The sequence below is a fragment of the Mauremys reevesii genome, linkage group 20 (genome assembly GCF_016161935.1).
Source record: "Mauremys reevesii isolate NIE-2019 linkage group 20, ASM1616193v1, whole genome shotgun sequence".
NCBI lineage: Eukaryota > Metazoa > Chordata > Testudines > Geoemydidae > Mauremys > Mauremys reevesii.
In genome coordinates this window covers 2,698,568-2,711,999 of record NC_052642.1, presented here as the reverse complement: position 1 = coordinate 2,711,999, position 13,432 = coordinate 2,698,568, and the positions used below count along the sequence as shown (strand labels likewise).

The window sequence follows — 13,432 nt, the reverse complement described above, 5'->3', positions numbered from 1 at the left end:
AGCTTCCAGACATTGGGTCTTGTTATACCTCTCTCTGCCCGTTTAAAGAGATGATTATCAAATTTCTGTTCCCCATGTGGTACTTACAGACTTACAAGTCAATCATTAACCTTCTCAGCGTCAAGCTAAATAGATTGAGTTCCTTGACTCTCTCACTATAAGGCAGGTTTTCCAATCCTTCGATCATTCTTATGGCTCTTTTCTGAACTTTCTCCCATTTATCAACATCTTCTTGAATTGTGGGCACCAGCACCGTACACATTATTCCAGCAGCAGTCGCACCAGTGCTACATACTTCTCTATTACTATTCAAGATTCCCCTGTTTATGCCTCCCAGGATCTCATTAACTCTCTTGGCCATGGCATTGCAGGGGGATCTCACGTTCAGCTGATTGTCCACCATGATTGTCCACAAAATCTTTGTCAGAGTTTGAGACAATTACAGCAGAAAATCTCCTGGACATCTTCTCCTTGTTGGGTGCTGAGACACTGTCCTCTCCTACCCCTCTGACTTCAAGCTCGGTGTCCTGTTCAATGGGATGCCCTCTGTCCCTCTCGGGGGTTCCCAGGGCTCTGCCCTTTGCTCATCTCCCTTCACTCCCTGGACAGCCTCACAGGACTCAGCTCTCGTCTGCATGCTGATGGCTCACACAGCTCTCTCTATGCCTTGCCTGTCTCCTGCCATCCAATCCCGCCTCTCGGCCTGGCTCTCTGAAATCTCCCTTCGGGTGCCCTGTCATCATCTTACCCTGAACACAGCCAAACCCAAACACCTTCCCTTCCCTCCCAACCTTCCCTCTTCTCCACCACGATCAATAGCCCCCAGCCCCTGTCACTCAGGACTGCACCACAGGGGCTAATTCTGACTCTGACCTCTCCTTTGCTGCCCATCCAGGCCATTTCCAAACTGTGCTGCTTCCTCTTTAGTGTCTCCAAGATCCCGTCTTTTCTTTCCATTCCCACACCAGAACTCTAGTCCAGGTCTTGACGGCTGCACCAGCCTCTCTCTGGCCACCCGGACACACCCTTTCCTTCTGGCCTGTCAGAATCTAGCAATAGAGCCACCTTCCTTCTCCATCCATCTGATCACGACCCTCCCCTGGCTCCCATCAGCTCTGACATCAGATTTAAGCCTCTGGCTGCCACCTCCACGTTTCTGTACAGTTCTGTCCCTCCCTGGTTATCTTTCCTTTCCAAATGTTGCATTCCCCCCCATCTCCTCTACTCCCCATCTGCCCATTTGTCACGCTCTCTGACAGCCAATCACCTCCAGTCTCCTCCCCCACATCCCTCCTTCCCATCATGGACTCCCCTAGCTCGTCCGAAAGGCCCCACACTATCCATATTTAAATCCCACTTAAAAGCCTTTTGGTGAATGTTGATAATCAGTATAGAGTTGTTTTTCCTGCCTGACATCTGTCTGTCCACCCATCCTTAGCTCCTCAGGGCAGGGGCTGTCCTTCCTTGGCTGTCTGGAAAAATCATACTGTGGGAGCAACTGCAAACAATGCAGAAAGATCACTATTACAGCCTGTGGGATGCAGCCTTATGCTTACTTACCTGGAAGACCATGATCTCTTCCACGCTGCAGGTTAAGTGCTGGTAGATCTAGTCCAATTTTTTGTAGCTGTTCAAAAAGCCGCTCCTGGAGCTCCTCAACCACCATTTGATTCTGTTTCATTAGTTTCGCACGGACAACCAGCATACCACGGAGAAGCGGATCAATGCCACCTGCAATGAAGGTCAAGTCCAGAAGGAAACAGAACAGTCTGTGATAGATTCCACCTTGTAGGCTACATTTTGTGTAACAGAAGATTAGTCCCAATGCTCACTTTGCTCCTCAGGGGTCACCTGAGATCCTTCCCGCTCTGATGGTTGGGGAAGTCATTCCTAGCTAACAGTATGCGCCATGTTCCCCCGAAGGAACCAGAGTAGTTTATAAGAATGTCTGCAGAGGCAGAGGCCTGTTGTCCGATAACAATTTGAACCGCGCAAAGGAAGCAAAGCAGTTTAATAAACAAACTGAACAGGAAGAACCGGGAAGGCTTCTCCTTCAGGAAAAATGGATCTTTGTGTTTTTACCTCATAGCAACAAAACTGGAGCTGGAAAAGGCCTCACAGGTAGAGTTAGCTGGGCAATGTGTGTTTTGTTCCTGGGAAAATTTTCATTGAAATTTGTCTTCAAAAGTATAAGAGAGGCTTGGGTGGCCGGCCGGCCTCGTGGTTAGATCTCCTGACTCTCAGCCCCCTGCTGAGCTCCACCTTAAGTCTGGGGGTGGGTAGGAGGACCCAGGACGTCCCTTTCCACCACGTCTCAGCCCAGGGTCCTGTGTATGTCAGCCCCCAAATAGGGGGGTTGGTGTCCCTCCCAGCAGGGAGTCAGAATCCACTGCCCTGGGCTACTTCCTACCAGTAGGTTCAGTTTGGGGCATGGCCCCTCTAGTCCAATCTTCCAGGCAGCATGCTTCCTGTAGGGTTCCCTCTTGGGTCTGGGGCAGCACCTCGCTGCGATCCCAGGCTCCTTCAGGCAGGGCAGCCACGAATTAGTGAGGGCAAGCCCCACCGTATCTCAGTTCTCTCTGATTCTGGGGGTTCCTTTGCAGTCTCCCCTTGGCTGGGGAGCCAGGGCTTGATTTCAGGTGAAGGCGTGCTCCGTCCCTTCAGGTAGAGAGGCAGCTAGTTCCTGCCTCTACACCAGTCAGCCCTGAACTGAGCCAGGCTCCCTCCTTTTCTCTCCCCATAGGCCCGGCATTGGCTGCAGGCATAATGGGCAGAGGTTAGTTGGGCCCAAAGGCTCTCGTCAGCCCCTTCCATGCTGGTGGGTGGTTCCCCTTCTTCACCACAAAAAGGTTTCAGGTTTTCATCAAAAACTTGAAAATCAAAATTTTGGGACCAACAGTGGCAAAAAAGTGAAAAATACCTGATTCTCAACAGAAATGTTTTGGTTTTCAGGTTTTCAACAACAATTCAAAAATGTTGTTATAAGTGGGTATTTTCTGTGGAAATTTTTATTTTGACAAAAAAAGCCCCCATTGATAAAAAAAACTTTCAAATTAAAACTTTCACCAAGCTCTACATGTAGGTGATACATGCCAGGCCCTCCTCAGCGAGAAGGGCTTTGTTTTACAGTTCCTTTTGTTCTGTCTAGTTTTAAAATGTCCTCCCCAATGGTTTTGTAATCCCCTGGCTTCCCTTGGAAGAGTTGGCCAGCCTTGAATTCCTTACTCTCAGGAATGTTTTCCCAGTAATCAGCTTAAATTTTCCTTTTCTTAGCTTTACGTCATTACTCTTAATAACAGCTCCTGAAACACACTGAACAATCCCTCTGCCGGTGATGTAATACGGTGCTAAACTGTATTACACTGTTTCCAATTTGATATGAACAAGGTCCTCAGGTTCTAGACCTGGCAGCTCTCTGCGTGATGTCTGTCCTAAAAGTGTTCACAAGCTCTTTTAGCCTTTGTATCTGATCTGTCTATGCTCTTCATATCTGGCCACTTTGGAAACAGGTTCTTTTCCAAAGCTGGAGCAGTAGTTCTGAGTTGTCTTCCCATCAGGATTTGGGCTGGACTATATCCAGTAGCCAGGACCGGTGTTGATGTGTAACTCAGAAGGGCAAGGAATGGATTTGCTTGGCTGTCTGCCTAGAGCTCTCTCAGCCTCTCCATTGGCTTGTGGGTGACGTGGGCTGCTAGCAATGCGATTTTGGTATTCAGGATAGTTTGAGTTCAGGGCTGTTGGTCAGAAGCTGTTGTTTAATTTCTAAAAAGCTACACGGTTCTTATAATGCTGAGTCTATAGAGGTGACTCAGGCTAGAGCCACTAACGGACTTAGGCCCTGGATTTCCACGCCATAAGCCTGAGTCCAACATTTAGGCAGCACTGAGATCCTTGAAACCCCTGCTCCACAACTATGTAGACACCTCAATTCCATAGCTGCCGACATTTGCCACCCCAGGCTGTTTGTGGAGACTCAGCCTCCTCTGGCCTCCGACACACTCCGTCATGCCCATCACCATAGTAACTTAGTACCTTCCCGGTTAATTAGATTAGTGTCATGAGGTCCCTATTGGACTTCACAGAGTCATTGACTCATCTCCCTTCCCCCTGGATATGAGAAGCTCTAGCTGTGGAAAGTGTGGGGAGGGTGATTGTAAATGTTCTGGAAAACCTCTTATCAAAGAAGAAGGTCTTGCAGACCCAAGACTATACGAGTCTATAGTTAATATACCTATGGCCAGATAATTACCTTTGATGAAAACTGTTTATTTGCTGGAATTGAGGAAATGATTTATTAACTGAAAACATGTCCTGATGCATAGAAACAAATGAACAGATGTAACGAGCTTTAGGTTCTGATTCATGCACTTAAGTACATTGCTGAATCTCTACCTTGCTGGCAAAGCAGGACTGCAGGCAGGGCCTGGCAAAGCATGCTTACCTTCCATTACAACCCTCCAGGAAGCACTGAATGTGAGGTGAAGAGGGACCCGGAAATGTGGACCCAAAGGTTCGAAATTATCATCTAAACGGGTCACAAAAGGCTGTACTGCACCATGACCAAACCGAAAAGCCAAGGAGAATACATTTGCCACGGAGGGATCCACAGACTCATCATAGCCCCCGTAGCATGGTATTTGCTTCTCAGTCTCATCTCCAAGCAGAAGTGGCAAGTAGTCTCTGTATGTTATTACCTGGAAGGGAATACAGACTGAGTTAGAAGCTCAGATACGCTCTTTCTAAAGGAAAAAACGATCACTTTCTAGCATTATCAATAGGATTGGTCAAAAATTCTGTGTCAAAATGCAAGACATCAATGAAACAGTCAGGAAAGTTAAAAACAAGAAGGAAATATTTAATATATGAGGCACAAAAACAATTCTAGCAATGGCTTTGTTCTGTTACTAGGTGTGGATAGCAAAATTGTCCGTAATGATGCAGAAGAGGCAGACGTCTTCAATAAATATTTCTGTTCTGTGTTTTGCAAGGAGCAGGAGGATGTATTCATAGCTTACAGTGATAATTAAATACTTTCTATTCTGATAGTAAATAGGGAGTATGCTAAACAGCAACTGCTGAAGTTAAACATTTTAAATCTGCAGGACTGGAAAACTTTCCCCCAGAGTAGGTCATGCTGGTGGGGGAGTGACAATTTATATGAAAGAAAGCATAGAGCCAAATATAGTAAAAACCTTAAATGAATCAAACTGCACCACAGAGTCTCTATGGACAGAAATTCCATGCTTGAATAATAAGAGTAGAAATCTATTACCAGCTACATAACCAGAATGGGGATGGAGACTGTGAAATGCTCAGGGAGATTAGAGAGGCTATAAAAATAGAAAACTCCATAATAACGGGAGATTTCAACTATCCCCATATGAACTGGGTACATGTCACCACAGGACAGGATGCAGGGATAAAGCTTTTTGATACCATCAGTGACTGCTTCTTGGAGCAGCTACTCCTGGAACCCACAAGAGGAGAGGCAATTCTTGATTTGGTCCTAAGTGGAGCACAGGATCCGGTTCAAGAGGTGAATATAGCTGAATCGCTCGGTAACAGTGACTATAATGTAATTAATTTTAATATCCTTGCGGGGGAGAAAATACAAAATAAGCCCACCACAGCAGCATTTAATTCAGCACAGAAACAAGGAAACTAGTTAAACAGAAGTTAAAAGGAACAATCACAAGAGTGAAATGCCTGGAAGCTTCATGGAAACTTTTTAAAAACACCATAATAGAGGCTCAAATTAAATGTGTATCCCACATTAAAAAAAATAATAAGAGGACCAAAAAATGCTACCATGGCTAAACAACACAGTAAAAGAGGCATTTAGAGACCAAAAAAAGCATCCTTTAAAAACGGGAAGTCAAAGCCTACTGAGGAAAATAATGTAAAAAGGAGCATAAATTTTGGCAGATCAAGTGTAAAAGTATAATCAGACAGGCCAAAAGAGAATTTGCAGAGCAACTAGAAAAAGATTCAAAAACTAACAGAAATTTTTTTAAGTATGTCAGAAGCAGGAAGCCTGCCAAACAATCAGTGGGGCCCCTGAATCATCAAGGTGCTAAAGGAGCACTCAAGGAAGGGGCCATTGTGTAAATGAATTTTTGCATCAGTCTTCACTGCAGAGGATGTGAGAGAGAGTCCCACACCTGAGCCATTCTTTTTAGGTGACAAATCTGAGGAATTGTCCCTGTTTGAGGTGTTAATAGAGGAAGTTTTGGAACAAATTGATAAATTGAACAGTAATAAGTCACTAGGACCAGATGGTATCACCCAAAAGTTCTGAAGGAACTAAAATTTGACATTGCAGAACTACTAAACATGGCATGTAACCTATCAGTTAAATCAGCTTCAGTACCAGATGACTGGAGGAGAGTGAATGTGATGCCAATTTTTTTAAAAGGCTCCAGAGGTGATCCTGCCAATTACAGGCCAATAAGCCTAACTTCAGTCTAGCCAAACTGGTTGAACTATAGTAAGGAGCAGAATTATCAGATACAGAGATGAACACGATTTGTTGGGGGAAAGTCAACACTGCTTTTGTAAAGGGCAATCATGCCTCACCAATGTATTAGAATTATTTGAGGGGGTCAACAAACGTGTGGAGAAGGGTGTTTCAATGGACATAGTGTACTTGGACTTTCAGAAAGCCTTTGACAAGGTCCCTCACTAGAGGCTCTTAGGCAAAATAAGCTGTCATAAGAGGGAAGGTCCTCTCATGGATCAATAATTGGTTAAAAGACAGGAAACAAAGTTTAAGAAAAAATAGTCAGTTTTCAAAATGGTAAGTGGTAAATAGTGGTGTCTCCCAGAGGTCTAGGACCATGGTGTTCAACATATTTGTAAATTATCTGGAAAAAGAGGTAAACAGGTGGCAAAATGTGTAGGCAATACAAAATTATTCAAGATAGTTAAGTCCAAAGTAGAATGTGAAGAGTTACTGTCATAAACAGATAGTTAAGGGTTAATGCCTCTTTTACCTGAAAGGGTTAAGAAGTTCACCTAGCCTAGCTGACACCTGACCAGAGGAACCAATGGGGAACAAGATGTTTCAAAAGGAAGGAGGGAAGTTTTCCTTTGTTTAGTCAGTTTTTCGGTTTCATCCGGAGTGAAAAAGATCAAGGAACCAGCCTCTTATCAGAGTAGTAAGTTTTAGAAAGGGCTAAATAGGTTTATGTTTATTTTCTTTGTAACTTGTCTTGGTACCATTAAGGGAATTATCAAATTTGGGTATTCTTGTGTGTATTAAAGTTTTTGCCCAGGGGAACAGCCTCTGTATTTTGAATCTGTTGTCTGTGAGAGTAGCTGGTATGCTAATCTCTCCCAGAGGGTTTTCTTTTACCTTTCTTTTCTTTAATTAAAAGCCTTTTTTCTTAATACCTGATTGATTTTTCCTTGTTTTTTAGAGCCAAGGGGGTTGGATCTGGATCCATCAGGAGTTGGTGGGAGAAAGGAGGGGGGATGGTTAATTTCTCCTTGTTTTAAGATCCAAGGGGTTTGGATCTGTGTTCACCAGGGAATTGGAGAAGTTTCTCAAGGCTACCCAAGGAAGGGAGTGCTTGTGAATGGTGGCAGCAATACCAGATCTAAGCTGGTAGTTAAGCTTAGAAGTGTCCATGCAGGTCCCCACATCTGTACCCTAAAGTTCAGAGTGGGGAAGGAACCTTGACCGTTACAAAGGGATCTCACAAAATTGGGTGACCGGGAAAATGTCTCTGGAAAACCCAGTTTGAATCAAGAAACGCAAACTACCTCAAAGGGTTGTCTTAGCAACTCACGTTAATCATCCCTCACTGTTTTTATCACTGGAGGAGCTGTGGTAACTACCCCCAAGGAGTAGAACACAATCACACTGAAACTATTCATAGACTGATTGCATTGGTCCCCAAAGATACCGCATGCGGTTTCAATATCTGACACAGTCATTATTTCCAGTTGTACAACACTAAGCCACTAAAACTGAGCTGTGAATGATAAGGCAGAGGCGACTTGCAGCACAGAGGGTGCCTAAAACATTTAGATCTGCAGGCTGCTGCACGCATAGCCCCAGTGGCTACAGGGCTGAGCGAGTTTGGTGTGTAGGAACCTGCACAGGCAATTTTGGAGGGAAAAAATCATGTCTACATCTGAGCAAGAAATGTTTCATCAACAAGTGAATGGCAGCAAAAACGATATTGCAGCTAATACCTGGGTCATGGCACCTATGATTTTTCGGGCCTCCTGGTAGAGTTTCTCTCCATCCCATTGTGGATTTAATTTCTTCAACTCGGTAGCCAAGCGATTGTGCTCCCGCACAAAGAGTGTGTGTAGAGCTGTAAGTCCCAGATTTTCAGCTGCTCGTGCATCACCTAAATTATAAAAATACAGTATAATTTTATATTTTATTCAGCTGAGGAACTGTTTTTAACTTGCTATATTAGACTCCTGTAAGGTGAGCTGCTTCCAATTCGCTGTAGGCACAGCTGGTAGTGCTGTCTACAGTTAAGGTTGCCCAACATTTCCATGGTAATACCCCGTTTTCGGTTCCTTATAATTTTGCCAAACTTTAACCATTCAGGCTGAAATTTCCCAGGCCAGGTGTTTTCCCCAGGCTGACCGTTTTCCTGAAACTTTCAGCAAAATCAGTTTAGCTGTTTCTGAGAATGGGGCTACAGAATTAATGTTATTTTGACCATGTTAAAATGTTCTTACAACTGTTTTGTTGAGGATCTCGAGCACCTCCGTGCTGTGGAACAGGGACTGGAAATTTGGCAGAGGGCTGGCCCTAGTGTGAGGGATGTAATTTTGCCATCCCCATAAAAACCACACAAATTTGACCAAGCTACAAACCTCTGAAAAATCTCAGTTTGCGCATTCTCAGAGGAGATTTGTTAGGGGCAGGCAGAAAAAAATCTTCAAGGATTGTGTCTGCACTGAGCATGGCCCATCCCTTCACATGGTGAATGAACGGCACGTGCACATTCCCACAGAGCCACTTAGCATGCTCCTAGTCTCTGCCCAGGGCAGCTGGTGCCAAGCAGGAGTTTTCCTGCAATTAATTATCTTGGCTGCCAGGGGATTCTGTGGTGCTGTGCACCAGAACTGGGAGCAAAGAGACTGTGTCTCTTGTACTCTCAATACCACCCCACTAGCGCCTAGAACGCATGGAGGGGGAGGAGCAATATCACTCTAATGCAGAGGTGGAAGAGCAGGGGGAGGGGTATGCTGGGGTGACAGGAGCTGCAGGGGACAGGAATGGGAGCTGGAGGCTGGAATAGAAGCAGAGTGGAAGAGGAACAGGAGTTGGGAGAATAGGAGCAGAGGGGGCGGGGCAGAAGGGTCTATACCCACTAGATCACACTGCCCTCCAGAACCTGGAATTGAACCCAGGATTCCTGCATCTCAGCCCTCCTCTGCTGTCAGCAAACAGCTCTGAATTCTATTAGCAAAATATCTGATTCTTCCCCTGTAATGGCTGGTCCCCATAAAGGATACCAATGTACTAGTGCTACCAGTTACTCCGTTATCTCAAATGGTAGAGATCTTTGTTGTGGAGCGAAATATTCAGATCCTGCATATGACCCAAGGGGGGGTGGGATCAAGATGATTCCACTTGGGGGGCTTTCTATTATTATTTTTTTACTTTGCTTTTTTGAAAAACAAAACAAAAAACATTGTGCAACCTTAATTCAGCCCTTCTCCCCCACCCCCATTCTGAGTGTGTGTGTGCACATTATAATATAGTTTTTAATTACATGTTCTCATATAATTCCTGCAGTCCCCTTTCACATTCAGTACAGAGTATTGTGAACACTCAAGGAATGGGTCACAGTTGCACAATGACGAAATCTATTGTCTGTAGGACCCCTGCCTCCTTTGTTGCAGAAGTTAGAAGGTCTGTAGTGTATGAGGCAGAGGGTTTTAGAAAAGTAAAGGATGATCTCATGGTTAAAGCCGTTAAATGCTAGCTGAGAGAATTGGATTTGATTCCTGCCTCTGCCAGAGTTCCCGTGTGATTCTGGGCAAGTCACACCCAGCTTTTCAGAGCTAGTCACCGATTGAAGACAAACTCTAATACAGAATTCCCCCATGTTGGATGTAACACTGTTTGAGCTAGGACATTGTCATCTACAATATTTAGAAATTCAGAGGCTATTTTAGTACTGAGAGCCCGTTCATAGAGCGATCATTGCCAATCAAAGGTTCAGAGCCATGAGCAGAGGCAGCCAAATAGGGGATTTGCAAGGAAAGTGCTGTGGACTCAGTGATTGGAAGTATGCAGTAGTGGGGCGAGGTGAGAGGTGCTGTTTGATTGATGGGTTGTTCCTGTTATGGCTGTGCTGCGGGTGACCTCTGTGCACCGCTCAGTTACCAAGTTGCCAGCAGGAGACAAGTAGCAGAGTCAGGGTCAAGGATACCATGGTCAGGCACCCGCTACAGACAGAAGACAAATCGTGGAGTGAGAGACGAATCGAGGTCAGAAGCCGGAATCGCAGCAAAGCAAGGTTTGGTACAGAAGCAAGCAGGCAGTCTGCAGGAGTTTTGCCTGGGAGTTCACTTATGGGGAGCTCCCACAGAGTTTTTGGCTTTCAGGCTTCTGTGAGTGGTAATTACAACATCTGAAGAGTCTCCGAGAAGGAAGACAATATGGATAGTGAGCGATCAGCTGTTGTGACATGCACAGGATGTGCCATGTTTGTCTTTCTCCCAAAGGATAGAAGTGACGTCGTCTGTACAAAGTGCAAGCTGGTCTCCATATTGGAAGAGAAGGTTAAAGGACTAGAGACCCAAGTATCAACCTGCGTTGCATCAGAGAAAATGAAGACTTTCTGGATAGAAGTCGGCGTTTGGTACTGCAGGCACAGCATGCAGAAGAATCAGAAAGGATAGTGCAGAATGGGGAAAAAAATTGGCAGCATGTGACCTCTGGAAGAAGAAAGAGAGAATCCATGTACTTCCAATGCAGATAGAAATAAGGCTGTCTGCACAGGTACTACGGAGGACTACTGGTTTGGAAGAGTCATCTGAGGGAAGGGATCAGAAGGAGACCCCTTCAACCAGGAGGCATGTGATGTACTGTCCTAGGGATGGGGTTTCCACGACAACCACTCCCAAGAGGAGGAGACGGGTAGTGATGGTCGAGGACTTCCTCCTAAGGGGAACGGAGTCATCCATATGCCCTCCAGACTGGGGAACTCGAGAAGCGTGCTGATTGCCTGGAGCTAGAATTCAGCATGTGATGGAGTGTCTGCCGAGACTGATCAAGCCCTTGGACCATTAACCCTTCCTACTTCTCCACATGGGCACCAATGATACTGCCAAGAATGACCTGGAGCAGGTCCCAGCAGACTATGTGGCTCTGCAGAGAAGGATAAAGGAGTTTGAGGTGCAGGTTGTGTTCTTGTCCATCCTCCCTGTTGAAGGAAAAGACCCAGGTAGGGACCATCGAATTGTGGAGGTAAATGCATGGTTGCACAGGGGTGTCGGGCTTTTGATTCTTCAACCATGGGATCTGTTCCAGGAAGAAGGATTGCTAGGAAGAGATGGGGTCCACATAACGAAGCACGTCTTCACAGGCAGGCTGGCTAACCTAGTGAGGAGGCTTTAGGTTTGCTGGGGGATGGAGACCTAAGCCCTGAGTGGGAGGAAACACAAGGAGGAGGGTGCAACAAGCGAGGCCTCTTGATTCATACTGAGAAATTAGGGCAATTGGCTAGTTATCTTAGGTGCCTGTGTTACAGCGACAGATCCCAGCCGTTGGCTGCTGGGATTGAACTGGGGACCTCTGGAGCTTAGTGAATGAGCCTCTATAGCATGAGCTAAAAGCCAACTGACTGTTAGCTAAGGCTGTAGAGCAGACTCATTCTCTATCTCTATCTCTGTGGTCCAGCAGGAAGAACTGGAAGTCCTGGCATAGCCAAGGAACTATGATGTGATTGGAATAACAGAGACTTGGTGGGCTAGCGCACATGACTGGAGCACTGTCTTGGATGGGTATCAACTATTCAGGATGAACAGGTGAGGGCGGGGAGGTGCAGGAGTTGCACTGTATGTAAGAGAGCAGTATTACTGCTCAGAGTTCCATTATGAAACTGGAGAAAAGCCTGTTGAGAGTCTTTGGGTTAAGTTTAGAGGTGAAAACAACAAGGGTGATGTTGTGGTGGGCATCTGCTATAGACCACCAGACCAGGAGGATGAGGTAAACGAGGCTTTCTTCGGACAACTAACAGAAGTATCCAGATCACAGGCCCTGGTTCTCATGTGGGACTTCAATCACCCTAACATCTGCTGGGAGAGCAATACAGCAGGCCACAGGCAGTCCAGGAAGTTTTGGGAGAGTGTTGTGGACAGCTTCCTGGTGCAAGTGCTGGAGGAACCTGCTAGGGGCCGTGCTCCCCTTGACCTGCTGCTCACAAACAGGGAAGAATTGTAGGGGAAGTAGAAGTGGGTTGGAACCTGGACAGTAGTGACAAAAGGAAGAAAGGAGAGCAGCAGAATATGGACCCTGGACTTCAGAAAAGCAGACTTTGACTCCCACGGAGAACTGATGGGCAGGATCCCCTGGGAGGCTAATACGAGGGGGAAAGGAGTCCAGGAGAGCTGGTGTATTTTAAAGAAGCCTTATTGAGGGCACAGGAACAAACTGTCCCGAAGTGCAGAAAGAATAGCAAATATGGCAGGTGACCAGCTCGGCTTAACTGAGAAATCTTCAGGGAGCTTAAACTCAAAAAGGAAGCTTACAAGAAGTGGAAATGTGGACAGATGACTAGGAAGGAGTATAAAAATATTGCTCGAGCATGCAGGGGTGTAATCAGGAAGGCCAAGGCACGATTGGAGTTGCAGCTACCAAGGGATGTGAAGGGTAACAAGAAGGGTTTCTACAGGTATGTTAGCAACAAGAAGGTCAGGGCAAGTGTGGGCCCCTTACTGAATGGGGGAGGCCAGGTAGTGACAGATGATGTGGAAAAAGCTGAAGTACTCAATGCTTTCAGGTTAAGACAGGGGTGGCTAACCTGGAGCTCCAGAGCCACAGGCGTCTCTTCAGAGGTTAATATGCAGCTCCTTGTATAGGCACCGATCCCGGGGTTGGAGCTACAGGCGCCAACTTTCCAATGTGCCGGGGGGCAGGGGGTGCTCACTGCTCAACCTCTGGCTCTGCAACAGGCCCCTAGTATTTTACTAGAAGGGTGGTGAAGCACTGGAATGGGTTCCCTAGGGAGGTGGTAGAATCTCCTTCCTTAGAGGTTTTTAAGGCCCAGCTTGACAAAGCCCTGGCTGGGATGATTTAGTTGAGGTTGGTCCTGCTTTGAGCAGAGGGTTGGACTAGATGAGCTCCTGAGGTCTCTTCCAACCCCCATCTTCCCTGATTCTATGATTCAGACAGCCCCCTGTGATGGCTTCCTGGTTTCTATATCGACATGAGCCCATGAGTGGGCTGTGG

The 13,432-nt window shown here is 46.1% G+C and overlaps 1 protein-coding gene across 1 annotated transcript in view; it reads right to left on the bottom strand.

Moving 5' to 3' along the window:
* The window catches only part of LOC120387502 (myeloperoxidase-like), a 52,823-nt gene that overhangs the window by 8,010 nt on the left and 31,381 nt on the right, over positions 1 to 13,432 (bottom strand). Inside the window, exons 8-10 of the mRNA XM_039508346.1 lie at positions 8,200 to 8,360; positions 4,442 to 4,694; positions 1,561 to 1,731 (exon numbers count right to left, since the gene is read on the bottom strand). Of these exons, the coding sequence (XP_039364280.1) occupies positions 1,561 to 1,731; positions 4,442 to 4,694; positions 8,200 to 8,360 (585 nt within the window). The remainder of the gene's footprint in view (positions 1 to 1,560; positions 1,732 to 4,441; positions 4,695 to 8,199; positions 8,361 to 13,432) is intronic.